This window comes from Poecile atricapillus, chromosome 1 (genome assembly GCF_030490865.1).
Source record: "Poecile atricapillus isolate bPoeAtr1 chromosome 1, bPoeAtr1.hap1, whole genome shotgun sequence".
Classification (NCBI taxonomy): domain Eukaryota; kingdom Metazoa; phylum Chordata; class Aves; order Passeriformes; family Paridae; genus Poecile; species Poecile atricapillus.
The window spans coordinates 123,013,218-123,039,237 of NC_081249.1; the positions used below are offsets into that span (position 1 = coordinate 123,013,218).

Here is a 26,020-nt window from a genome sequence, read left to right on the forward strand (position 1 = left end):
ATAATCATTATCTAGAAGAGGGCATGTGTTGAAAATTATTTTGGAGTTACATAAGCAGGCAATTTATTCAGGAGAACCATTAGCATAGATCTTAATCATGAGATGGTTTTGGCCTCCAGTAGCAGATTAGGTAATCATTGATGATGCACATTTTACTTGTCCCCTCCTTAAGAAATGAGTAAGAAAAGTGAAAGTACAGCATCATGTTTGGTCAAAATAACTTCTTTCTAATGAAATATTTTCAGTTTAGCTGATGTGCAGTAGACAGAAATAATGCCTTTAAAGTCATTCCTACAGATAGACTTAGTCCTGTTGCAATCCTTGTTGTGGCAGGATTGGGAATTGGGTAGATACGATGAAGATGACTACTGGTTGATTCTGCTGGCAGTATAGTTTTAAATGTTGGGTTTTTCTTTGCTAATATCTTTAGGGGATTTCACAGTAACTACATTTCCATAATTCCTGATGGTGCATTTGCAGGAAACCCCCTTCTAAGAACGATGTAAGTAATTTTCATCCATCTATTTTTAGCCTTTAGCAGTCAGTGACTGTAAGAACAACCACTGAAACATGTTTTTCATTTCCTAGACATTTGTATGATAATCCTTTGTCTTTTGTGGGGAACTCGGCATTTCAGAATCTGTCAGATCTGCATTCCCTGTAAGTACCTTCTTGACAATACCATACAATAAATGGGTATGAAGTGTTGTGGCTAAGGACTCAAAATAAATAAATTTTCTGACTCCCTCTTACATTAGAAGTTTTTTGGTTTTTTTATTCAGTAAGTTTTAATAAATATTGTTATTGTTGGGAATAGTTTCTTAAGGTCTATTAAATATGCTGTCCAACTATTTTTTTAAAAAAATTACCTTTCATAAGATACATAACCCAAGGCCAAATGCTCAGATTCTCAATTAAACAATCTGCAATGTGTCCTTGGTGGTTTTTTGAGCCAGGGATGTACATTGTGAGAATGTTTTGCAGGTTAGTGCATGTATGCTCTTAAAAGATATCACTTCTGGGGATAATGAATAATAAGCAAAATGGAGTGTGACTTTCAACTACAAACTACACTTTTCGTATGTGTGTTGATAGCACTCTTTCCATTTTGATGAATTCCAGTTGTTTGCTCATGGAGGAGTAATTTATTAAGCAAATGAGTAGTATAAGAAGCAGTGAAAAGACTTATCTTTCACACATTATTCAAGTGTAAAATTTTAAAGCAGTAAGAATGTTAGAATGTCTCCTTGGTGTAAATATCTACCTGATAATAAGACTGAATGTCACAATTCAATTCCATAATTGCTCACAGCTAATTTTTATGGGGATTTTTTTTTTAGGGTCATTCGGGGTGCCAGCATGGTGCAGTGGTTTCCTAATTTGACAGGAACCATAAATCTGGAGAGCTTGTAAGTGTCTTCTGCAGAAATAAATTCTTGGGTTTTCGTCTTGTGAAGTAATTGAAATATGATTAGTGGATCTGGAGAGCAACCACATGTATCTTCTTGTCCTGTCAATAAATGTAATGATAAGGTTTTACTCCCTGGGATACCTGGGTGCCACTTAATGGGGATTTTTTAGGTAGGAGAAGAACAGAAAAGCCTATGAAAAAGGCCATTGATACTAACCCCTTCTCCCAGAACTGAAAAACAGAAAAATTGGCGTCTTCCAAAAAAAGAAAGAAACAAAAAAATTTTGGTGGGTGTATCTAGCACCCCAATAGCATTCTATTCTTATGTATCCTTGTTATGCCATCTGTCATAACCAAAACAAACATTTATATGTGTGGGTTTGTTGGGATTTTTTCCCCACAGAACTCTTACAGGGACCAAGATAAGCAGTATTCCTGTTAATTTATGCCAAGAGCAAAAGGTGCTTCGAACTTTGTAAGTATACATATTGTGCCTATCTTCATACATCAGAACGTTTTGAAAGAAACTGAAATCTAATTTAAAGTGTTGCTTTGAGTTTTTCATCCTAGTAGTTTTACCAAAGTTGGAAATGTGGTTTCTTGATTGTTCAAATTAAGATTTTTGGCAGATTTGATGTAATGCCTTACATTCCTTAAACAGAGTCCCCTTTATAGGGATATTTCTTTCATGCATTATGAGAGATGTGTAAAGTGGTGCTTATCTTCAGATTTATTCTGCCACCATTCATTCTTAACACAATGTTATCTGTGTTTAGAGGTTAAAGAAGAGTTTAGTTATAGTGCTTTGACTTTTTGTGTTCAGGGACAGAGGAGAGAGCATCAGGAACCAAAAGAAATGGAGATGAGAAATAGGAAGAAGATAGCAATACAAAGGCTAGACATAAAAAGCAGTGAGGATGTGTTAAAATTATTAAATTAATTAAAAAATTAAAATTTATGCAAAAAACCCCAGACTGGTAACTGAAACCATTAGGAGGATGGGGAACAAAACATGTTTGCAAAGGATACACGCAGGAAAATGTGGAACAAAAGCAAATCCTGGAAAAGGGAGGAGAAAAAAATACATTCTGTTTGATAGAAGAAAAGCAGGGGAGAAGAAATGATGAGGTGGGATTTATTTTCAAACAGCCATTTACCTTTTAAATAGAAATTTTAAGATTGTTTGCTTGTTTCTAGTCTTTTTTTTCTGTTTCTTTTTTTTCTGCATTGTTTCACAGAACATTCTGAGTTTTCCTAGCTTTGCTTAAGGAATTACCAGCACTCTAAACAAAACTGGCACCAAATTTGTGCTTTACGTACAGTTTACCTAGTTTATTCTCAAAAAGCAGTTTCTGAATAAATATTTTAGATTATAACTCTCAGAATTCAGGGAGAAAGTTTTAAATGTTTTTTAGGGTATGTGTATACTAAGATGTAGAGTTCACACCTGTGATTCCCTCTGTCATTTTCTCTAAACTACTCTTAGTTTCTCAGCATAATGATACTAATGGGATGATTTTTCTGTTAATCTGTTTAATAGTTACAAGTGATGAGATGTTTCAAGTAGAAAGGAGTTGAACTAAGCACTCTTCTCCCATTTTCTGTTTTGAAGGGACTTGTCTTACAACAATATAAAGGACCTCCCAAGTTTTAAAGGCTGCCACACCTTGGAAGAAATGTAAGTAGAAATAAGTGTTGTTTATTTTTATAAATCCCTTAGTATTCTGAGTCCACATCTCTAGAGACTTTTTTGCTTCATGTTTGATCTTAATTTTTGAAAATTAAGGATAGAGAGAGATAATATGGTGATCTCATATGAGACTGCTTGTGTCTTCCTTAATTAGCTAATACTTAATTATTCCTGTGGCGCAAAAGAAATGAAAGACACAGCTTAATCCTGCATTTCATAGTAGTATTGCTATGCACATAAATGGAATGGTTAGAATATGCTTAAAGACTCCACACAGAATGGAGTGTTGTTTGAAATTTCAGTATGACTCTTCAGTGTTCACAAAGTGTTATTTTTAGCTTGAAATTAATTCAGTCTACACTTAATAGTCTCTTCTAAATTAAACTGAGTTGTGAATTGGGATTGGGCAGAGGTGCCATGAAAATGCTTTGTATTAACGTAGCTGATGCAAAATACTTGACAGTCTGTCTACAAGTGGAAATGAGTAAAATCTTGTGATTGATAAGGCTGAAGCCATCCATTAGCAGACACCAAGCTATCCCTTCATTTGAAATCAGCTAACAAAGTTCTGTTTCTGCTTCTTCTCTTTGCAGTTCCTTACAGCATAATCAAATCCATGAAATTGCAGAGGACACCTTTCAAGGACTATCCTCCCTTCGTGTGCTGTAAGTGCATATATAGCTGCATACTGAGTAAAACAAGATCATGTCTTTGATTCCCATGTAAACTGATGGCAGGGTTTGGTGTTAAAAATTTGATGGCAAAAGGCCAGCAGCCAGTTTCAGCCCTGTTCCTTCTATTCTCCATCTTATTTTTCTAGCCTATAAAAATATTTTTATAAATATGAAGTCTAAAAATGAGATTTTGTCAGTGGTCCAGTATTTGGCATTGTAACTATATTATTTCATTATATAATATTTGTTGGAGAGATCCTATCTATTTTCCTCAGGAGAAGCAGATAAGCAAACAAAATTATCTTCTCCCCTTGCAACTCAAGCTATATTAAGTTAGCAGGAATAACAATCCATAAATAGACAGGTATTTTAAGAAGAATGTTATGTGAAGTCATGGTGGTCCAGCAGAGCTGGAGCTGGATTTGAAAGCAGAGCAGATTTTGCTCTTCTGCTTGTTCTTCTGTTGCCTTCCCCCATCTCTGCCAACATATCCTGCTACAGATGCAATTGTTACCAAAGTGGTCATCCTGGCACCTTCAAGCTGGGAATAGGTGATGCCAGAGCCAGCCTCTGCCTTGGGTGCACAGGTTGTGCTGGCTGTGTCAGAAAGAAAGGGAAAGGGAGCAGGAATGGGAGATGGATTCTACTAAAGTGATGAAGCAGGATACAGCTGCCCTACCAAGGAATATGGCTGCTGTTACAGCTGGCTGAATGGGAAGACAAGGGATATATTCTGCTTTTCTGGTAAAAGATGGATATATTTGTCACCTAAGATTTTTTCCCTCAGTACATTGGCTGTTACATTTGGTGAAACTGCCAAAATAATCTCCTATGGAATTCATTGCAGGGACCTCAGTAGAAATCGGATCCATCAGATCCACAAGGGAGCTTTCATCACTGTTGGAGCTCTACTTAACCTGTAAGTAGGCTGTTCTTTGCAGTCACCTCCTCTCTCTATCCTCAAACAGCTGAAATAATAAATATTTTTAGCTTAAAAGTGATGTGTTCATCATTTGTTTAATACCTGTGAATCAGGAAGGCTCTTGCTAGCTGAATATATGCAGGGCACACTTCTTTAGAGTGCCTACTGCAGTGACAGGCATCTCCAGACCACAACCTCATATGATAAAGTCCTTCCCTACTTTAATGAAATGTTCACCAGAGGATCTTCAAACTTTGTAACATGGTCTTTATATTCACATTTCAGAGACCTAAGTTTCAATGAGCTCAGTTCTGTTCCAGTTGAAGGATTGAGTGGACTGAACCAGCTTAAACTCACAGGCAATTCTGAATTGAAAGAAGCTTTGGCAGCAAAGAACTTTGCAAAACTCCGGTATGTTGGTAAATAACAGCACAGAGTACTTGCAGTACCAAGCAATGTGTTACTAAATGTTCATAAATGAGTATGTTAGTACTCATTTACAAATGATCAGGCCCTTTGCTGAGTCTTGTAGTATCTCAGTGTTGGTCTATATAAAGGGCATCTGACTGCTCTGGTATAGAAGCCAGTTGCAGATAATTTTCTTGGGATTTTTTTTGGTTTTCCTCCACAGCTTTTCAGGCAACATATCATCTGACTTGAGAGTAGTGCTTTGGGTAGATTTCCATTTGTTACTGAACTGAGCACATCTGTCTTTCACAGCGTGGAAAACAGGAGCTGACACACTGGTGTCTGATTACATAATCACCATGCTTTATATATATATTTTCTTGGAGGCAAATTATAAGAATAAAAATAATCATTGACATGGAAACCTGTAATTGATTTTTGTGGGAGATGGATCAGACAGTGATGAACTGTTTTCCATTTTACAAAGATCTTTCTGCACATTTAGAAGAAGCAGTCTGCTGTTCCTCCTAAATATTTTCAAGAAGAGAATTCAGGATAGCTGATACTGTAGTCCTGAGTGAAAAAAAATAGATTCTGGTCTATTCCCTCGTTGTTTATGTGGGTTTTTTAGAACTCTGTGAAAATGTACTTCTCTGCCAGAATAGCAGTATAGTATGTACCATTTCTGCCATGTATAGTATAAAAGTATGTATCATTTCTGCCAAACATAGAAAAAATAAAAAGCTTATTTCGGTATCACAGAATGAAGTTAGAAGGATATATGTAACACAAGGTTGTGGTCATCTGGGAATTATCTTTCTTAGAAAACAGTTACTCTATAATTAGCTCATCCAATTAGTTTTCATTTTAATTTCTACAGCAATGCTGCAAACTAACCCTGATCAGAATTTGGTTCATATATATGGAGTAGAAAGAATAGTAGAGAGCTAAATATCAAAATATCATCTTTGTACTTCTCACTTGTATACATCACCTGTCCTTTATCTCAGTGCAGGAGTTCATTAGAAATGGTTATACCTGATCCAATTTGAAATAGTTTTTATCAGCCACTGTGAGGAAAAAGATTTGAGTTTAGCACTGAAGTGTGCTGCTGAAATATTTTTAATAGGTGGTAATTCTAACTTTCATTACAAAGTTTAATGGTCTTCCTTGTTCTGCCTGTATTTCAGGTCACTCTCTGTACCATATGCTTACCAGTGCTGTGCATTTTGGGGTTGTGATTCTTATCTAAGCTCTAATGCTGAAGATTCTAGTCACCAAGATCAAGGTGCCCTGATGGATCATGAGAAGGGTAAATGTTTCATCGTACTTAACCAGCAGTATTGTTTTGTACCAGACTAGAATAGTAGTAGTGTATGTTGCCTTTGATTGAGGGAATATGAAAAATATAAGTCTTTGTAGGGATAGAAAAGCAGTTTCTGAAAGTGCTTAGCAATTGCTTACAAATCAGCAGTGCCATGTTCCTTCTAAACAGTTGAAAGATATGTTGGACACTGAAAGACTTGCCTGTCTGAAAAAATAAAAAAGTAATTTAAAAAATCCAAACTGCAAGTATTGCTTCTGCCATAGTTTTATTCTCAGTGTTTCAGCCTTTCTATTCAGACAGGACTTGTCCTTCCACTGTCTACGTTAGGCTCCCTAGATCTTTCCCCAGTGATCAAAAATGTTGCTTTGTTTCAAATCCATGTGAGCAGCAATTTCAGTACTGAGCACTACCTTATGTAGCAAACCAGAACAACTTCACTTGTCAAAAGGCTCAGGTGTCAGTGAGCTACTTCCATCCTAGGCAGCTTCACTGCCATTTCACTTCTTTTTCTTCCTACAACTAACACGTTTTTCACTTCTACAGCTAATGCAGATATTCCAAGAAATGGAAAAAACGAGGAATTGGGACAGACTATTATTCACTGTACACCAGCAACAGGTAAATCTTCAAATATGCTTTAGCCACACTGAACTTCAGGCATGGTGTTATGCAAAGAGTTGAATGCAGAATTACATCTTTCATTCCTGGTAGTCATTCTGTACACAGAAGATTAAATTCTCCGATGCTTTTGTTAAAACTTGATTTGATGTCAGTGTTGTTTTGGATGAGCAATCACAAAGATTTGACTCAGCTTTAGACACATAGCCCTTTATTGGAGAACTGTGCTAGGAAAAATACCAAAATTTATTTCCATAAGCAGAATAATCAAGACTGTAATGCTCATAATTGGAGTCTACTGTGTTTAATGCACTGCCTCCTAATTCTACCTTATTTTTGCCAAGGAGATATCTGTGGAGCAGACTGTATCATCTGTTCCAGTGAGAGTTCAGCCTGTGCTTTAAAAGCTTAACTCAAAAACTAACTAAAAATTTAACACAAACTGCTATCATTGGTGGTTTTAATGAAGCTTAATGTCTTTCCAGGAGAGAGGACAAGGAGCAGTGGTGTGATCTGTTCCCCAGCCCTGCTGTAGCCTCAATAACTGTGAGCAGAGGGCTGTTACAGGTAGCTGGAGTAGGCAGTAGCATCTTTAACTGCTAAACACACTTGTGCAGTGAACAGTCTTATTGGCATACCAGATTTGCTCCAATTCAGGCATGAATAGTCCAGGAGTGTTGAATGTCTTTGATCTTGCAATATTTTTCATTCTAGGCAGCTTTGTTTCTGCCCTTCTGTTTCTCTTACTCAAACTGCAAATTTCTGTACCCCATTCCACCCAGCTCATAAAGGAATTGCTGTGGTGTCTCTTACTTTCTTGCCTTGGCCACAGCCTCTCCAGAGGATTCCTTCCATACATCTTGTACCCTTTTGTCTGCATAAACAGGAGCGTGCAGAAGGGGGAACAGTATGCTTCCAATGAAGTTACTTCTGGATGAGCCGGAATTTTCCAAGTCTTATTTCTTTCTCTTCTTCTAACTACTATTTTATGTTATGAAAATATGTCTATCTTTTGAGCTAGCTTTGGCTGTAATATCCAGAATATCACAAGGATTTCTTAATCACAGCCAAAAAAACCTGTAGTCAGAAAGTCAAATATATTATTAATGTAATTGTATATAATCTGAAAGTTAATTTGCTAAAGGTGCTTACTTGATTTTGATCTCCTGTTTACAGAATGAGAAGTGAGATGGTGTGTTACATGGGTTAAAGTCTTTAGCTCTTTCTTTTTGTCCACGCCAGAAATGCTGTAATAGGTCTAAAAGAAAGAGCTTGTTCTACAAGTTCACAATTTGCCTTGTTTTTCACTAGTCCCTCTCATACTAACAAGTTTCTATGCCATGCTGCCATCTGGTCATAAGATACTCCACCCACCATGTAAATTCTGAATCATTGCTCAGCCTGTAGATCCACTTTTCACTTTGCCTAAAGAATGGATTGTTGAACAGTGGTGCTCAAGTAGCTCAAGTTCACTGAAACACCCTTCTGAGCACGAATTTTTGCCCCCTCCCAGCATGGGCTGGGAATATCAGTGAGAGAGGAGGGTAACTTTTAACTCCAAGGATAGCTAGACTTTGGGAGAAAGACAGGAAAGGGTGGTGGCTTTTATTTGTCTAAAGCACAGCAACTAGAAAAGTGGCTTCAAATCAATTTTTGGAAGCACAGAGTTGACATTTTAAAATTTCATAAGTAGGAAGTTGTTTTTATTTTTAAGTAGATCATCTTAGCAGGTATTACTGTGTAACATGAATGTATTGTAAAGTTAATTATTCTGTCATTGATGATTTACTTGGGAATACCTGCTAAAAAGGGGTTTTACTCCTGATTTCCTGATAATCCAATAGGCTCCCTTATTCTGTGGCCAGAAACGAAGCTTGATCATTTAAATAAACAATTTTTTTTTTTTTTTTTTTTTTTTTTGCTTGGCAGTTCATTAATTTCTGGAAGTTGCTTTAGGCCTTGGGGGATTTTTGCCCTGACATTTAATCATTCTTGGCAGTTCTGTTCCTGCCTGCATTACCTTTCCCCTGCCTAAAGGAAGGGCATGTGCTGCTCAGAGCCAGGGTCACAGGCTGAATCCAGCTCAGAAGCTCCAGCCTTTATAGTTGGGAATTTTTCTTCATGTCCCTGAGTGGTCCTCAACTGCAGAGAGGGATCCTGAGCTATTGTGCTTAGGACACATTAGTGCCTATTGGGGATATAGGTGAGGTTAAATTCTTCTGATTGTTACTTAAAATCAGTAGGATTTCCCTATGGAATAAATAGTAGTTGGGGGGATTAGAAGGGTAAGCAATAGTAGTGACCTTTTTTTCTTGTCTTGTCTTCTATTATTTTGTTTGTTGGACTGTTTTATTATATAAGCTGTTTTAAGTGGCAAAAGAAGAAGAAAAAATAGATTTCTCATATGACTTTTCAAGCTCACAGTGCCTTTTAGTGGCGAGGCTGGGGGACTGGGCTTGTGGTAAATGCCTGTCCCTATTAAAGCTGATTAAACTGAATTTGTCTGCTGTTCTACAGATACTTCCTTGTGACCAAAAATTAGTCCACAAGGCATAAGGTTTGTGAATAATTTTTTGAGAGAACATGTTCTTTCTAAAAATTCTCTTCCCTTACAAGGGGATTGTGAACATTCACTTTTGTATTTTTTGCCAAACCTTTTTATGAAGTATGAAATCTACATAAAATAAAGTATTTCGGTGGCACTACTAAAAGCTATTTTGAATAGCTAAAAGGTAATTAAGTTTGTTTAGCTAGCTTGTTTATACAAAATGTTCTCAAGTGACCACTCACTGCAGTAGTTATTTCAGACATAATTAATTAGTGAATAACTTCAGCAGAATAGTTTACTTTCAGCTGACCTATTTAGAAGTTCAGGTGTGTATTCTATTCATGAATTAATGAGGAGTATGCTTTTAAGACCTTTTCAAAATCTTACTTATTAAGGCAGATTTTTTTTCCTAAATTTGTTGTCCTTCTGTTTGTTTTTTGTTTTCTTCTAGGTGCTTTTAAGCCTTGTGAATATTTATTGGGCAGCTGGATGATTCGCCTTACTGTCTGGTTTATTTTTTTGGTTGCTTTGTTCTTCAACCTGCTTGTCATGTTAACAATATTTGCATCCTGTACTACATTGCCATCTTCCAAACTGTTTATAAGCCTGATTTCTGTCTCTAACTTATTTATGGGAGTCTATACCGGTATTTTAACATTCTTGGATGCTGTATCTTGGGGAAGATTTGCTGAATTTGGCATATGGTGGGAGACTGGCAGTGGTTGCAGAATTGCTGGGTTTCTTGCAGTTTTTTCATCAGAAAGTGCCATTTTTTTCCTGATGTTGGCTGCTGTTGAACGGAGCTTCTCTGCAAAGGAGTTCATTAAAAAGGGGAAAAGCAATCGCCAAAAACAATTTCAAATTGCAGCATTTTTTGCTTTCCTGTGTGCTCTGGTAGCGGGATGCTTACCACTTTTTTATAAAGCAGAGTACTCAGCATCACCCCTTTGCTTGCCCTTCCCTACTGGAGAAACACCTTTGTTAGGTTTCACAGTAACTTTAGTGCTACTGAATTCATTAGCATTTTTGCTAATGGCCATTATCTACACTAAACTCTATTGCAACTTGGAAAAAGAGGATCTCTCCGAAAACTCACAGTCCAGCACGATTAAGCATGTTGCTTGGCTAATCTTCACGAACTGCATCTTTTTCTGTCCTGTTGCGTTTTTCTCATTTGCACCGTTGATCACTGCAATTTCTATCAGCCCTGAAATCATGAAGTCTGTTACTTTGATATTTTTCCCATTGCCTGCTTGCCTGAATCCAGTCCTGTACGTATTCTTCAACCCAAAGTTCAAGGAAGACTGGAAGTTGCTCAGGCGCCAGCTGACCAGGAAGAACGGAGCAGTAGCAATTGCTGTCAGTGCTCAAGGGGGCTGTGTGACGCAGGATTTTTACTACGACTGCGGCATTTACACCCACCTGCAGGGTAGCGTTGCTCTGTGTGAATGTTGTGAATCACTCCTTTTATCCAAGCCCATGCCCTGTAAACATTTAATAAAATCCCACAGCTGTCCTGCACTGGCAGTGGTGCCTTGCCAAAGACCAGATGGCTACTGGTCAGACTGTGGCACGCAGTCAGCCCACTCTGACTACGCGGACGAGGACGACTCCTTTGTGTCAGACAGCTCGGACCAAGTGCAGGCCTGCGGCCGTGCCTGTTTCTACCAAAGCAGAGGGTTCCCTTTGGTTCGTTATGCCTACAACATACCAAGAATTAAAGACTGAAAAGGGCTTTCTGCCATCAGCTGTTCCAATAAAGAGGTATCATGTTTCACAGACTGTTGCCTGTTTTGACTTTTCAAGCAGGAAGCACTTTTGTAATCGTTATTTAGTGTCATTTGTAAAGAAGGGAAGTGGGCAGTAATTTCTTGAGCCATACATTTTAAAAAAAAATTAAATAAATCAATTGCCCTGACTGTAAATAATTGGTAAACCAAAATTGTTACCCAATATTTTTAGTCTTTTCACACAATAGTGGTTTCTTTAATACAGTTTTTACATGCTAATGGTGTGTTACCACATCATATTGCAGTTGTACTTTGCTTCATCTGGTGGTGAGGTAAGTTCTATTGATTTTTTTTTTTCCCCTGCAAAAGCACAATATAAAGGACAGCTGTTTAATATTACAGAAATTATTTTTAAATGTGACTTTTCTATAATTAAGCAAAAAAATCTATTGCTAGCTTTGTATAGTATATTCAGCATTGAATCTCAGGATGCATTTTATTGCAGGGCCAAAAAAGGGATTTATTCTCCCATACGTAACTGTGACAGCAATATCAGAATAATGTGTTTGTTTCATATTTTAGCTAATGTTCAATTAAACAAAACTGTTTGTTGCAGTAAAGTACTTGTAATCTGCAATATTCTGTAGATTTATTGGAATAATTTTTAACAGCTGTCAGGAATAATAGGGTTAAACACATTTTTCCAGTGATGACGCATTACTTCAGGTGAACCACAGCAAGTTTCTTCAGTATTATGCAGTCAAGTCATACCCTTGGAAGGAATGTTGGTGTTATTGGGGTGTTAGCAGAGCTGTCACTGTACACAGCTCACGTCTTAGCAATAAGTCTGGCTAATACTCTGCAGCCTGTTAAATGTTACAGCACTCCAGTAATACCTATGGATAGACTGAGATTTTATGAAATGGAGGGAAAATGCAACACAATTGGGCAGTAAAAAAAAAAAAGTATTTTTCCAATTACTTTACTGACAGTGAAGTACACTGTGCAAAGTCACTGATTTTCATGTTAATCAGTGCAATCTGTTTAAAGCATTAAAGTTCAGAGACCCAAATGATTTAAGTACAACCAGTGATCAATTTTTTAATATTTAGTTTGAAATATGATCAATACAAAGTTATTAATGCATGATTAAGTAATTATGTAAGGTTTTTGGACAATACACTAGATAAGAGCAAATCCACTGCCATCCCAGTTACTCTGGAGAAATTCTTGTTAAGATCTAAAGCTAGATTGCTGTTTTGAGAATTAAACTGTACATACTGTTCATACAATGAATTTTTATCTTTGTATTGTAAGTTATTTGATAGAACCCATGATGGGAAATGTGGCTTCAGTTCATTTTGTTAATTAAAGCTACCTCCTAAACAATAGTGGCTGCCAGTAGCAGAATGTTTAAAATGTGGTTTATGTACTTTTTTCATTGTAAATAGATGTGGTTGTATATTGTCACTATAATAAAAACAGGATCGTTGTGTATCAAAATCATGTAGTTTGTACAAAGTATGGGAGGAATATTTACTGTATGCTGTTAATTTTGTAAGCCAGAATATTCAAGTGTAAAAAGGGAAGAAAACCATCCAAGAGTTGGTAATTCTTATATTTACACTTATGAATATTACATCTGCAATTAGCATGAAATGTTACACTGAAAGCAAATAAAGGGTACATGAATACCTATGGTTATTTATCTCTGTTTTTCAAAAGTTCAAGCTGAGAACTGTGCACATGTAGAATTATTGAGCATAAATTATGTCCCATCTGCTCCTTGGCTACATGTAGTGAAAGTTTCAGGAAAGAATTGCCAGAAAAACAAGAAAGTTGCCAGTTTACAAATGGATTTATGATTTCAGAATAATGATGACTCTTAGCATGCAAAAGGCTAAAAACCTTAAGGGAAGTGTTAGCCCTCATCTGAAGCCATCTCTTGATTAAAGGTGCTATGTATTGTGTTTGAGTGGAAATGTTTTAGTATGTTTTGAATGATCATACAGATTATAATTTTCATATTGATACTTTTTTATGTTGAAAATTTTGGGAGATTTTTAAGCCATCATTGTATGAGAGTCACAGCTTGTCCCACATTCCCTCTGTTGGCCAACCTGTTAAGGGTAATAAGAATGCTTTTCAAAAAGGACTGTAAATGTCAGCTGCCATTTGTAATCAGTAGGGAAGGAAATCCATCCATGAATCTTCCAGAAAGGCTGTAATATTTTCAGTGTTCTTGCATACGGATTTATTTCTTCTGTTTTACAAGTGAGTCTTTGTGCCGTGCTGTTTAAAAAGGTCAGATGTGATCCATTTGAAGTTCTAGGATTTCACTGTATCTCAGTATGGTTTTGGAGTTCAGTTATACTAGCAATTAACTCTTTAATGCAGTCAGCTCAGTGTCTTCTAGCACACACTGGTTCTGTCTGCTGCTGGTAGAGGGGAAGGAATATGAGCAGCAGCTACTGAAATCAGCCTGTTATGAAGCAATGCTGTAAAACCTGCCTCTCTCAACATGACCAGGTGTGTGGCACCCATGGACGATCACATAAGGAGAATCCAGACAAATCCATCAGGTACTTAAAGCCAACTTTTGCTGCATCTTCACTGGTCAAGCTGATCTCAGGCCAGGGCACAGTGGCATGTTCAGATATTTTTATCCACTGAGAATTTGCTGCCACTCCAAAAGCAATGTCAAATATATGGGGACAGTTTGTGTTAGCAACATGTGGGATTTTTGTTACCTAAGTACCAGTGGCTTTCTGAGCTGACACCTCAGCAGTCTCTTCAGCTAGGTAAAGCTTCCTGATTTCAGTTTTGAGACTGAAACAAGTGAAACCACAAGTTACACCCTTCTGGGGTAGCCACAGAAAATAAATACTTTAAGGATTTATTGAAGGGAAAAAAAGGCTTTGCTGTTGACTTCAAATGAAAAACATATGGCAAGGAGAGCATTTTGTTGTTGTTTTTCTTCCTTCTGCTGTTGTGAGGAAGCACCTTTTTCCAGGGAGATGGTCACAAATAAAATTGCCAGAAGTATTCCCTCTCTTCCTTCCATTAACAGTGATTTCTCACAGATGGATATTAGCCTGCTCTGTGGCATTATGCTGGTGAGAGCTCTTCATTTTAAATTGAGCTTTTTCATTCTCTTATAAAAATGATGCATCTGCTTTGCAACTTTTTGATCTAGATGCCTTTTGCCTGTTTTCATTTCTTTCCAATAGAATTTTCTGTTTATTCATGAATTTACTCAGAAATTTCAGACTTACACAAAGATACTTCAGTAATTCTTTTCATTTTGATTACTATTTTTAAGCCTTACAGTTCAATTTACAGGGTAATATTTTTAATTAAAAGCACAATGAAGGGTTTGTTTTATATGTACTCTCAATATTTTTTAATTACATCAATGCTTTTTATCTTTTAGTGTTGGCGTAAGTTTATTTTCTTAGCAGGAAGTTTTTTTCAATATTACCTTTCACATATGGTACTGTAGAGTCTGATTTAACACTAGACTCCAGTTGAAAATGATTCAATAAAAAAGGAAATTAACTCTGAAATGGGATATAATGTGTCACAGATTGCTGTTTTCTGTATCTTTGTATACTGTAAGAACTATTTCATATGTTGCACTTATGGTACTACTCCAATATAAAGTAACATTGTTTAGGTTTTAAGTAAGAAATACTGGTTTGTGGTCACTGTGGTATTTGCTATAGGGAACTAATTTTGATTTGAGGGTAACGAAATATGAAGTGTCTCACTGGTTTCCAGTAACAAAAGCATAGCCTGTGCTCTGAAAATTCCAGCCCAAAAATGAGCAAGTAGATCTATTACTATCTAATGCTTAAAAAGAGAAAGACTTTATGCAGAACTATAAACTAGCTAAAGAAGCGAAGGCTGTACAAAAGCAGGAGGGCTGTGATCTTCAACTAACATAAAAGAGCTGGGTTGAGTGGGAATCCTTCTAGTGATTCACAAAGATGTGATTTTAAACTACATATGTTCCATAGAGTTCTTGCACATTTCCACAGATGAGAGAAATTCTCATCTGGAGGCCCTACCCCTTTAAAGCAGATGGTTCCACATCTGCAGTCAGCAGAATCTGGCCTGGGACTAGCAGTGTATACAGTATACTGCAAGGATGAGAATACATCATACCATGAAGGAAAGTGAAGCAATCCAGGACCTCTCAGGTTTCACAGCCTCTAATCAAGCAGAACTACACATTCAGGCACAAAAATAGCCAGTAGACAAGTACAGGCAGTGTTGCTTGAGCTCTGACATGGAGTGTGAGCCAAGTGGCTTTTTCCCTTGCTCACATGCCTTCCACACTATTTTTCCTTATGCTGGAAAATCTGAAGACTCAAGAAAACTTTAATTCAACTATATTTGGTTCAAATTTTCTACTTTTTTCAAGGCTGCAACTAAAATAGTATTTTTTTTTCAAGCTTAAAGCTTGATGTCTAAGCCTCTGTTTCTCCCCTAAATTTAGTATATTTTTTTTCCCCATGTGATTATTTCTATGCTTCTGTGTTCCTTAATGTCTGTTGGGGAATTAGACTTGACATCTGCAAGCAATCTGATCTCATTCTTTTCATTAATTCTGGCTAATATTCATCAAGCTGAACTGAGAAGTTTCTTTCTGCTGGCTCTTGTGTTTTCAGAGACTGAGTTCATCAGATTACAGTTGTATTTCTAAAACTGAACAATTCAAGAGTTGGCAAATCAAGGTGCTTAGTGATTGAGAGTAGTTGATTTGTGTCTAGAATTTAAATCTTTTCTGTCTGTTACCTAAGGTATTGCTTTCTTGATATTTTATGTGTAATTTTTTTTTAAATGCTGTGGGTGGCTATTAGGGAATATTTCTGAGAAATTTGTCATGAGCATTTGGTTGTTCAGACACGCTGATTGGCATGACCATGCAGACAGAAAGTATACACATTGTGCTATTTTTACTCTGAATTTTACTCTCTGTTGCTAGATAGGTTTAAGTGCTTATTCTATAGTCTCTGACTGTGAGCTAGCACTGAAGGACTAAATGTAGTTTTTGTAGTTTCTTTAGTGAGAAATTAGGATGATTTTTCACCCTGATATCAACCATAGACATGTGTGTATATATTTATGCACTACATTCAGCTGTTTGTGGCAAATTCTGTACATCATTGTGGCAGTTTGATTTTGCCTATGGGTTTTAGCAGTTTTGGCATGTAATTCTTGCCAGGGCAGCTTCTTCTGGCATTCAGTTCACAGAATTAAGGTTTTGCCATCCTTGCAATATGCCATTTATCTTGTTAGTTCTTCTGTGGCCATGGGAGTTGTGTGCCTGAACCTGCAGGACTTCTGTTTCAATGCTTTTTTACAAAATTACATTATTTGGGCTTATACTTTTCCTGTGTTAACTAGGGCACAGTGGCTGGTGGAGCTGGCTTGACAAGCTGAGCAGAATGGTAAGAGGGATAGTAACAGTATTATGTTTTGACATCTCTTCAAAGCTGGAATGCTTCTGCTGTTCCAGCAACAATGCTTTAATTTCCCAAAAGATGAACTGGCTTTTGCCACCCTCTGTATGGGCAATCTTGATGCATAAACTCTACTGGCTTGTCCCAATACTAAGGTTTGTTAATATAAACTATTTTCCGAATACCTGCTCCTGCATCCTGAGAAATTCTCATATTCTGCAGGATGGGATAGGAAGGGAATAGACAAGCTCAAATGTCTGTGTTTGGCAAAAGTGCTGCTGCGTTGCCCTGAGACATGGGTTTCATAGTTACTCACCATTCCAGGTGACAGGGGCCTCCATAAGAAGTGAGAGATGCCCAGTGCAGTGAGCTCCAGCCCCAATTTACTGAGACAACATGGGGCTTTCCAATTTTTCTATTTATTTATGACTGTTGCCAGTCTTGACTATGAGATGGGCTTTAAAGTCAGGGAAGGTTTTCAAGCCTTCCTAAGACATTTTGAAATTACCTTGGTCTGCAGCCTATTGAAATACTTGGAGTTTTCCTGCTTGCCATGACGTGAAGCTTTGTTCACAGTGCTTGGGTAGTCATGGAGTGAACAACTTGCATGCTGCTTTTATTTCTTAGCTGAATGCAGCATGTATACAGAAGTTCCTGTGAAACCACAGGTGGTTTGTGTTGGAAGAAAGCAGAGGCAATGGATTGTGTAACTTGTATCCTAAGAATTCAGACCAATTTGAAATTTTTTTCTTCTTGTAACTTTACTTGGCATGAAATTTAGATTCTAGTGATATTCTGTTGTCTCCAATACTTGAATCATCAAATTATTTCAACAGGTGTAATTTGTTTATTAGATACTGTGGCTAATCATAATTGATTCTTTATTTTATGATAGTCAGCTCAATAATCTATCACAAGTGGATGGAGTTATTTAAGCATCATGAACATCAATTTGGTGCATAGTGATGCATTCAGTATTCTGGGGGTGCTTAGATCAGAGATGTATTCAGGCCTTTTTTTGTGTTTTTCAGCTTGCTGCAAAACAGTTCTGTATGATCATCTGGTGATCAGCAATGCAATAACATTTGGATTTTTTTTTTTTACAGGAACCACACTGTCAAATACTGTCACACCAACCTGTCAAAACTGCAATTCCTTGTGAAATGGTAAGCCAAATGCAGAAGCTCCAGCACTGAAAGGGGGAAATCCCAAATCCCTTACACCTCACCTCTACCTCTCCCTCTTATTTTGTGGCTGTGTATTCCTGTTGCTTGCCTGGTTTTGGCCTCAGCAGTCTGATACATCCCTGAGCTTGAGCTTGCTCAGACCACAAGTTGTTTGGACAAGTATTTTTCTACCACTTTAGTAAGGTTTTGTGGGTCAGTGAAGGGTACAATGATCAAGAGGGAGGGAGAAGTACACGCTCCTGAGAGAGAGATGCAGCCTGTTTGTCAGAGAAATTTGGGTGCCTGTCAGTGCAGCACAAGCACCAAACATCCCATCTTAAAATTTTCAAATATGATAATTTTAGTAATCTTTTAGGGCTGTTAATGATGGTATTGAGATATCTCCTGCCTCACTGCACTCATTTTTGGTGGTGTCTAGGTACACATAATGGTTGTATAGATTTGACAGCCTTTTTGTATAATTCAGTCACTGAAATTTATATGGCAAGTCGGTTACCTCAGATGTCACAACTGACTTTCCTGATTAAGACAAAGCATTTTTAATAGTTTCTTATTTTTCAACTTGCCTATCCAATTAAAAGTACATTTCTTGTTAAGCACACCTGAAGAATCTTCACAAGAAAAATTAATATAGCAGCCAAATTTACAGTCATTTTCAAAATTCTGTCTTATATTAATATGCTTATTAAAATGCTTCTGCTTAGTCAGCCATAAGAAAATTACTCAAATTTTTATAAAAATTACCCAACTGCTGATCAGCAGTCATCTACTTGGCCGATGAAATTTGAGGGTAATGAAAAGCTTTAGTAAGGCAAATGTTTGTTGCTATTCCTGCTTAAGATTTGGCTGAAAGAGGGGGGGTATAAGCATAAGCAATGAACGGGGATTGTGTTCCTGGGATTTGGAGCTCAAATAGAAGGCTGACAAAGAATGTAGTGGCAAACAAGGATAGGAATATATAGATGTATATAATCTGACCTATTTATTATAGATCTAAACTCAGTGGGGAGTTAACTGATAGAGAAGGTAAAGGACACAGTTTTTCTAGCAGAGGTGTATGAAAACCAAGTCTTTAGAAATTTGAATCAGAAACAAGACCGTAATTGCGAGGACTGAAATGGGATTTTGCAATTTAATGCAAGCATGGATTACAAATCTTGACTCGGCTGTTCAAAAATGTTAAAATGCCGCCCTCTGATTTGTTGAGATTGTCACCTGCAGATGAGGTTACTGCTTCCCGTTTATTGGACTGGTACACGTACATAAGCGTTAAGGAATAAAGAACGACTGTGGAGAGTTCCTATGGATTTGCATACGCGTGTCAGTGGTCGGCCGGGACGATCGGCCGGCGTGGGCCGAGCGGGCAGTCCCGGGGCTGCTGCCTCTCCTGGGCGGGGCTGCCTCCGTCAGATGCCGTGTGCAGGGAGGATCCACTCCCTGCTCTAGGGCGTATCGGGGACCCTCGGTGTCTCCTCCCAGGCCCTGTCTCGGCCTCAGGGCGGGCCCGGGCGCGCAGGGCCGGTGCCGGTGCCGCGGGGGCCGCTGGGAGCGCGGCCCGGGCCGCTCCCGGTAACGGCCGCCGGTGGCCCCGCCATGAGCGGTGGCGCCCGGCGCCCCGGGACCGGCGGGAGCGGCCGCCTCAGCCCGCCGCCTGCTGGGGGCCAGCAGCCCCTCAGCCCCTCCCGAGGCTCGCCGCTCTCCCTCGCGTCCCGCTCCAGCTCCCTGGGCTGCGAGGAGGAGGAGGAGGAGGAGCGGGAGGCGGCCTCCCGCCGGAGCCCGCCGGGCCATAGGTAACCCCTGCGGCAGGGACCGGGCTGGAGCTGGGCCCGGGGCTGCCCTTTGTTGGCCCCTGCACTCTCTTCACTCCGCTGGAGACCTTGGGGACGGAAGATTATGTCGCATAAAAATAAGCTTGTTTGCATTGATAAGCGCTTTAAGCGCGCTTTGTTCTTTTTTTTTTTTTTTTTTTTTTTTTTTAGTGCATTGGAAAGTCTTCGTAGTGGACACCTGAATATTTTTATGGGCTCATAAATTGTCTATATGCAGTTGGTCTGAGCCTGATAAAAAGCTACAGTCTTTCCTGCCTTAATTTAAAAGTGCTTGCAGACTAAAGCACTGCTTTGTGTAGTGTATATAGCTTATATAGCTGCTCCAGAGTCAGTTTTGTTTGTGTGCATTGCACAGCTCGTGCTCCACTGACTTAATCTTACTCAGTTTCAATTATATGCAACCATATATGCATTCTTTTTACTTGGGATCTCGCTGGCTTGACAGGAGAATAAGTGATTCCTACTCTTCCCTTAAAAACAGAAGGGGGAAGAGAAGGGAGAGAGAGCCTGTCTTATTCTGGAATACGGCTTCATGATGGAAACTTCACAGACTTATGCATTAACTGGTGATGAATGTAACTGTTAAGGCTGAACTGAGCTAAAAGTGCCATTGGATTAAAGGAAGGACAGCAGAGCTTCATGGGGGTGCAGGTTTCCAGCATGGTTCTCTAATTTCCATGGAGAGCAGTGTAGGAATATGGACCACACTGAACTTTACTTAAAAGCATTTATTGAAAAAGATATTGAAAGTCTAAGGAAAGTGTTCAGGTGTAATCAGAAGCTTCAGAGCGATCATTCAGTTTATAGTCCTTTCTCCTTCAGTTACTCTTTTACCTCTCCATATAGATCTACCCAATAAGCAATTTTTTTCATGCACCTGGAAGTTCTGTTGCAGTTTGTTCAAGCTACAACATGTCTTTGCAGCTTCAGAGGCTGCTTGGAACAGCTCCCAACTCTAGGGCCTGTTGCTGCAATATTCTCTGGCAGCACTGAGATGTAGCTGAAGACAACCTCTTTTAGGGCCTGAGTTGGCAGTCTTATTAAACTGTGGGCAAAAATACGTGCTTTGCTGATGCAGACACTGCTTCTGAGTAACACTGCTGCTGTGTTGTACTAAGTGTTCATATAGCAGCTTCTATGTATAGGTGCCAACATCTGAGAAGTATAATAATAAAAACCACTTTGTATATAGCCTTCCGTGTATGCGTGCACTCTGAATCTTGTTGTTGTTGTTGTCCTCTTAAAATTACACAAAAAATAGCTGGAGGCAGATAATGTGGGAAATGCCATATTTGCAAAAGAGAAGGAGTGAAAACATGGCCTTGCTAGTGGTGTTAGTATGTTAGAAATGTTATTTTCATCGTGGATCCGTTGTTATGTTTTATGGTGTGACCTTAGTGAATATATGGCAAATGATAATCACTGCTTTCTATTAATAGGCTTCAGGTCTAATGCCAAATGTGTCTAATTTGATTTAAGATACTTATTTAGAAATAAATGTGCACTTGAGAATGGAGTATTTCAAGAAGGCTATTATTGTAATTATTTTGAAGAAGTTCATAACTGCTAGAATTTCAGAAAATGGTCCTATGAAATTCAGGGTCTGTGTGGTTTAAAATGCATGGTTGGTTTGCCAGGGAGAGTGTGGCTGGTGGCTGCAATGCACACCAAGAAAGTCTGGGTTCTGGTGCAATCTGAGAGCTTTCAATCAGTATTGGAGAAGTGTTTCTCCTAACAGGTCTTCATACTGAGCTTGTGTTTTCTGCTGTTAAAGCTTTATTTTCTGTTATTTCTTACTCATTTGCAGTAAGTTTTTTAATCTATTACTGTGAACAATTTTTGAGAAGTTGACAGTATGAATTTCATGAGTGCTGATAGAAGAAAAGACGTAATAAATACTATTTTTCTTAATTTATTCATTCTCCTAGTACTTTTTCTAAGGTTGGTTTAATTTGTTAGTCGTGTTTCACTAGATGCCATAATGCAAATCATGCAAAGCAAAAGAATGTATTGAGGAAGTATCCCTGCCCAAAATGTCAAGTCTCTACAAAGTTATGGGTTTTTTTTCCTGAATGTGAATGTATAATACTTTTATCCTTTAATAAACTTTCAGAGACTTATTTTCTTACAAGATGTGTTATTAGGCATTCTTAAGCAGCATCTCTTGTTATATGAGTTTAAAAGCTGTCTCTGTTTAATTGTTGGTGTTTATTAATGCTGTAGCATAAAAGCCCTAGAGTGCAGCAGAATGTGTTGGATTCTGCTGGGCTTGTGGGTGTTTGTTTGGTGCTACTTCTGTCCTTGCATTGTCTGTATGTCAGGGTGTCCCTGTCAGTTCTGTTATTGTGCATTTCATACTGTAAAAGTGGGTTTGGGAAAATAAACCTGTTCTGGGTAGGTTTCAGTGTAAATGAGTTACCCTGACTTGAGCAGCAAGCAGTCTGATTGAGCAGCACAAACACATGTGGGTAAAACAACTGGGAAGAGTAGAACAAAACTCCATAGCACTGATGTTGTCCCCAAATGCTTTCTACCACAGGAATGTATTCTAAAGATGACTGGGACAGAAGATGATGTGCAGTTGAGTATTGGAGTACTGCTGTGTTCTGTGAATATGTTGATCTTTTATATTGATAAAATCCAGATATCTTACATTTAAAAAATTGATTTCTGGAACGTTAGCATAATATGCTTGTTGGATGCTTCTCCTGTAGCTTAGATTCAGCAAACAGAACTCCTCACTGTAGTGAAGTATGTAGGTAGGTAGGTTTTTCCAGAGCCTGTACATCTATATGAAATAGTAAAGTGAAGACTAGTTTCACTGCTTTGTTCTCAAGAAAAAAATTCTGTGACAGAAGAAACCTTTTAAAGAAATGTCTTGGCATGTTTTCAGATTTTGCTGACTTGGACCCTAATATACCTGCTACTTATGAAACAGTACATATATAGAATATTATAAAAGATATTTCTGACCTGGGGCTAGGATTGCTGCATTATTCATGAGTAAAGAAGTTATGAGTAACTTACATAAGATATCCTATTAAATGTCTAATAGAACCTTGTATAATGCCATCAAGTATTGTATGCTAGCTGTATTTCTTAAGCACATTTCCTGTGAAAGTGTTTTAAGGTGGAAAACTTTTTGGATTGAATGGGTGGATTTGTAATGGATGGATTCTTAATGCTGAGGTTGCTTGGTACCATGAATCCACTTGTATTAGACTTGAGCAAAGAAAATAACATTCTTGCTTTTGCTTTGATTTTGCTAAAGACCACTTGATACATGGAGCTTCTTGTGACCAGGGATAGGATGTTAATGTTAAATCTCTGTTATTCCTTGGCTTCCATATTTGGGAAGGAAAGTGGCACTTTGATGTTCAAGGTATTCTTTTTGTTTAGTTCCTTAAAGGTAATGTTTGAATCTGTTCCACAGTTTAGAATAACTAACAAGCTAGAATTTAGTAAAGTGTAGAATGCAAGGGGGATGGTCAGAGGTGCATTATAAATGCCATTTCTCCGTTAGGGAGATTACTAAGCAAATAGAAAAATTATATAATTGTTGTTACGTCCTGCCATAAAAGAAAAGTATTTTTTCAAGATAGTAACATTGTTCTACTTTTCAAATACATTATTAATAATATTATCTTATGTTTCTTGCTTTTAATTCAGGACAGCTGAACACTCTGAAATTGCAAGGAGGAGAGAAGTGTCACCTTTGAAAGATAACCTTTCACCATGGGAAGAATGGTTCATTAGCAAAGAGAAGGAGCTGCGTGCCCGCTTACGAGCTAGAGCTGCAGAGGTGATTACATCCAGTTATTTTGATTCTAAGTCTAATAGAAGATAGCAAACACAGGATTTTCTTTTCCTTGGTTGTAGAAACACGGGCAGTTGTTTTTTTCCTTTTTATTTTAATGTCTTAAGCCTCCATAGTGTTTGTGTTTGTCAGTGCTGGCATGATTCATGTTATGTGCATTTTCTTTTGCTGTATATTATGCTTCACTGAACGGGTGCTGTATAATATTTTGTTTATCCAACTGTCAGGTAATGTTTCAATGTTAGAAGATTTAAACATTTATTTAATTACTGCCTTGATTGTCATCATGGGTATGTACTCCTGCATGTAGGTTGTAGAAGAAAATAGGGTGTGTGCTGATTTGTAAGGATGCCAAGCTACTTGATTAGTTTTGAGGCACAGTGTTGTTAAGCACTTGGCATGTAATTTTACAACTGTTTGGTGTCCTTTCCCAGGACAGGGATCCCTGTTACAGCATTTTTTCCCCTCATTCTATCTTTTGCCCCCTTGCAGATGTGCAGTTCTTGAGAACAAGGGCTAGGACACAATTAAGTGAGAGCACTCTGTCTTTTCTTGATTACTCTGTAGTTGCAGCTGGTTAAATTATACTGTTGTTGAAAATCAAATGGGAAGTATTGGGTAGAGATTAGAACAATCACATCAAACACAGATAATTTCTCACTTTAGTTACTGATTAACTGTTTGACCTTGAATGTTTTCCTAGCCTTTCTGTGATTATCTGTAAAGTGAATATAGCATACAGCTGTTTTATGTGGGCTACCTCATGTTGTTTATAAAACACCTACCACTGGAAGGTTCAGGAACAGAATTTTAAAGGTCAGCAGTACCCCAAAGTAGTTTGTTAAACTTGAGGAATGTGCTTTGATCCGTTAATCCACATCCACCAAATGTTTCATGACTTCCCATTTATATTCTGGATTGGAAACGTAAGTGTAAGCTAGCAGATGTCTCTCAACTTAGTATTAAGAACAGTCATAGAACAAGCATTACTTAAAGCCATGTAGAAAATAGTCATTTTTTAGTCAAATTTTTAGTTTGTAAGTTTTTGAAAACATATTTTAAACTGCAGCAAGACACTGTGAAAAGCTTGTATTTGGGGGAAAAATATAATCAACATTTTTGCAAGATGCCAAAAGAGAATTAAATATGTGATATTTCTATTAAAAATTATTGCTACATTTGCATATTAAAATTATTCTAAACTTATACTCTGAGAAACAACTGGGAAGTCCCAGTTCTTTTGCTGACATTAGTACCAAGCCTGCCCTCAATGTCAAAAATGTGGATAAACATTTGGAGTGGAATTAGGTTGGGTGTTCTTGGGTGCTTACAGTGCCATCAGCTTTTACAGAAACTGGAATCCCTGCAATACAGGTGCCTTGGAACTCAAAGGAGATGTTATTTGCCGTAACTTTGCCTCAGTACAGCAACAACTGTATTTTCAAACTATTGTGGGTGTTTGAGCTTTCTGTAAGCTTCTGTTGATGTCCTACCAAACTGAATTCAATGTAAGAAAAGGGGGTTCTCTTTGAAACTGACTGCAGTGTAGGGACCATAAAATTAGTTTCATGGAAATAATTCCATCTGTCTATGTTTAAAGGTATGAATTTTCATTGAAAATTAGTACTCTGTGGTAATGCTACTGTTGGAGAAGCCAGACATCTCAAATTGTCTCCTTAGTTATGTTTTTTCTTTATTAACTTCACTGGAGAGATACTAATGATTGCATATATACTGCATGTAATATGAATATACTTTGAAATTTCTTCTCTCATCTTCAAAATAAAACTCCTGTTTCAAAATTTGCCAGAATCTGCAATAATTTTGGCTTTAATAAGTCTTGCCTTAAGCCCTAAAGTTCTAGTAGTTCTGGTATTAAAAATCACAGGTGAATAATACTTCACTTAGCTTTTGATACCTTCCACAGTGCAGAGCAGTACACAGTATAAATTTTAAATATTGTAGGAAAGTACTGCTGCAAATTAAGAGTCTGCTGACTAAAAATGCATTTTAATAAACCAATGAATTATTTGATACATTTAATTGCTTCCAAATCCTAATTAAAATATATATTTCCAGTTAATATCCTAAAAATTATACATTTTTCATTGATTGTATTACATAGTATTTCTGGGTTGACTGCCATTCTTCTCCAAAATCTTAATGAGGGAAAAATACCAAAATCTAATGCCTACATTGTTTTAACTGCAGCACTATTGCCAGTATTGCTGTAAATGGTCACCACAGATTTGAAATGTATACTTCTTCTGTAATTAGGAAATGAATAAACAGCTTGAGAAAGTGAAGCAAAATGAAGAATATGAAAGAAGAAAAAGGATGGCTGAAGAGAAACACAAGGAATGGGTCCAAAAGAAAAGGGAAGAGGTAAAT

At 37.7% G+C, this 26,020-nt stretch overlaps 1 protein-coding gene across 1 annotated transcript in view; it reads left to right on the forward strand.

Moving 5' to 3' along the window:
- Positions 1 to 23,615, forward strand: part of LGR4 (leucine rich repeat containing G protein-coupled receptor 4) — an 82,628-nt gene extending 59,013 nt beyond the window's left edge. Inside the window, exons 8-21 of the mRNA XM_058832399.1 lie at positions 431 to 502; positions 589 to 660; positions 1,341 to 1,409; positions 1,815 to 1,886; positions 3,024 to 3,089; positions 3,695 to 3,766; positions 4,623 to 4,694; positions 4,983 to 5,108; positions 6,296 to 6,417; positions 6,976 to 7,050; positions 10,050 to 13,910; positions 16,741 to 16,784; positions 17,903 to 17,962; positions 23,482 to 23,615. Coding sequence (XP_058688382.1) covers positions 431 to 502; positions 589 to 660; positions 1,341 to 1,409; positions 1,815 to 1,886; positions 3,024 to 3,089; positions 3,695 to 3,766; positions 4,623 to 4,694; positions 4,983 to 5,108; positions 6,296 to 6,417; positions 6,976 to 7,050; positions 10,050 to 11,326 — 2,095 coding nt within the window. The 3' untranslated portion in view covers positions 11,327 to 13,910; positions 16,741 to 16,784; positions 17,903 to 17,962; positions 23,482 to 23,615. The remainder of the gene's footprint in view (positions 1 to 430; positions 503 to 588; positions 661 to 1,340; positions 1,410 to 1,814; positions 1,887 to 3,023; positions 3,090 to 3,694; positions 3,767 to 4,622; positions 4,695 to 4,982; positions 5,109 to 6,295; positions 6,418 to 6,975; positions 7,051 to 10,049; positions 13,911 to 16,740; positions 16,785 to 17,902; positions 17,963 to 23,481) is intronic.
- Positions 23,616 to 26,020: the final 2,405 nt, after the last annotated feature.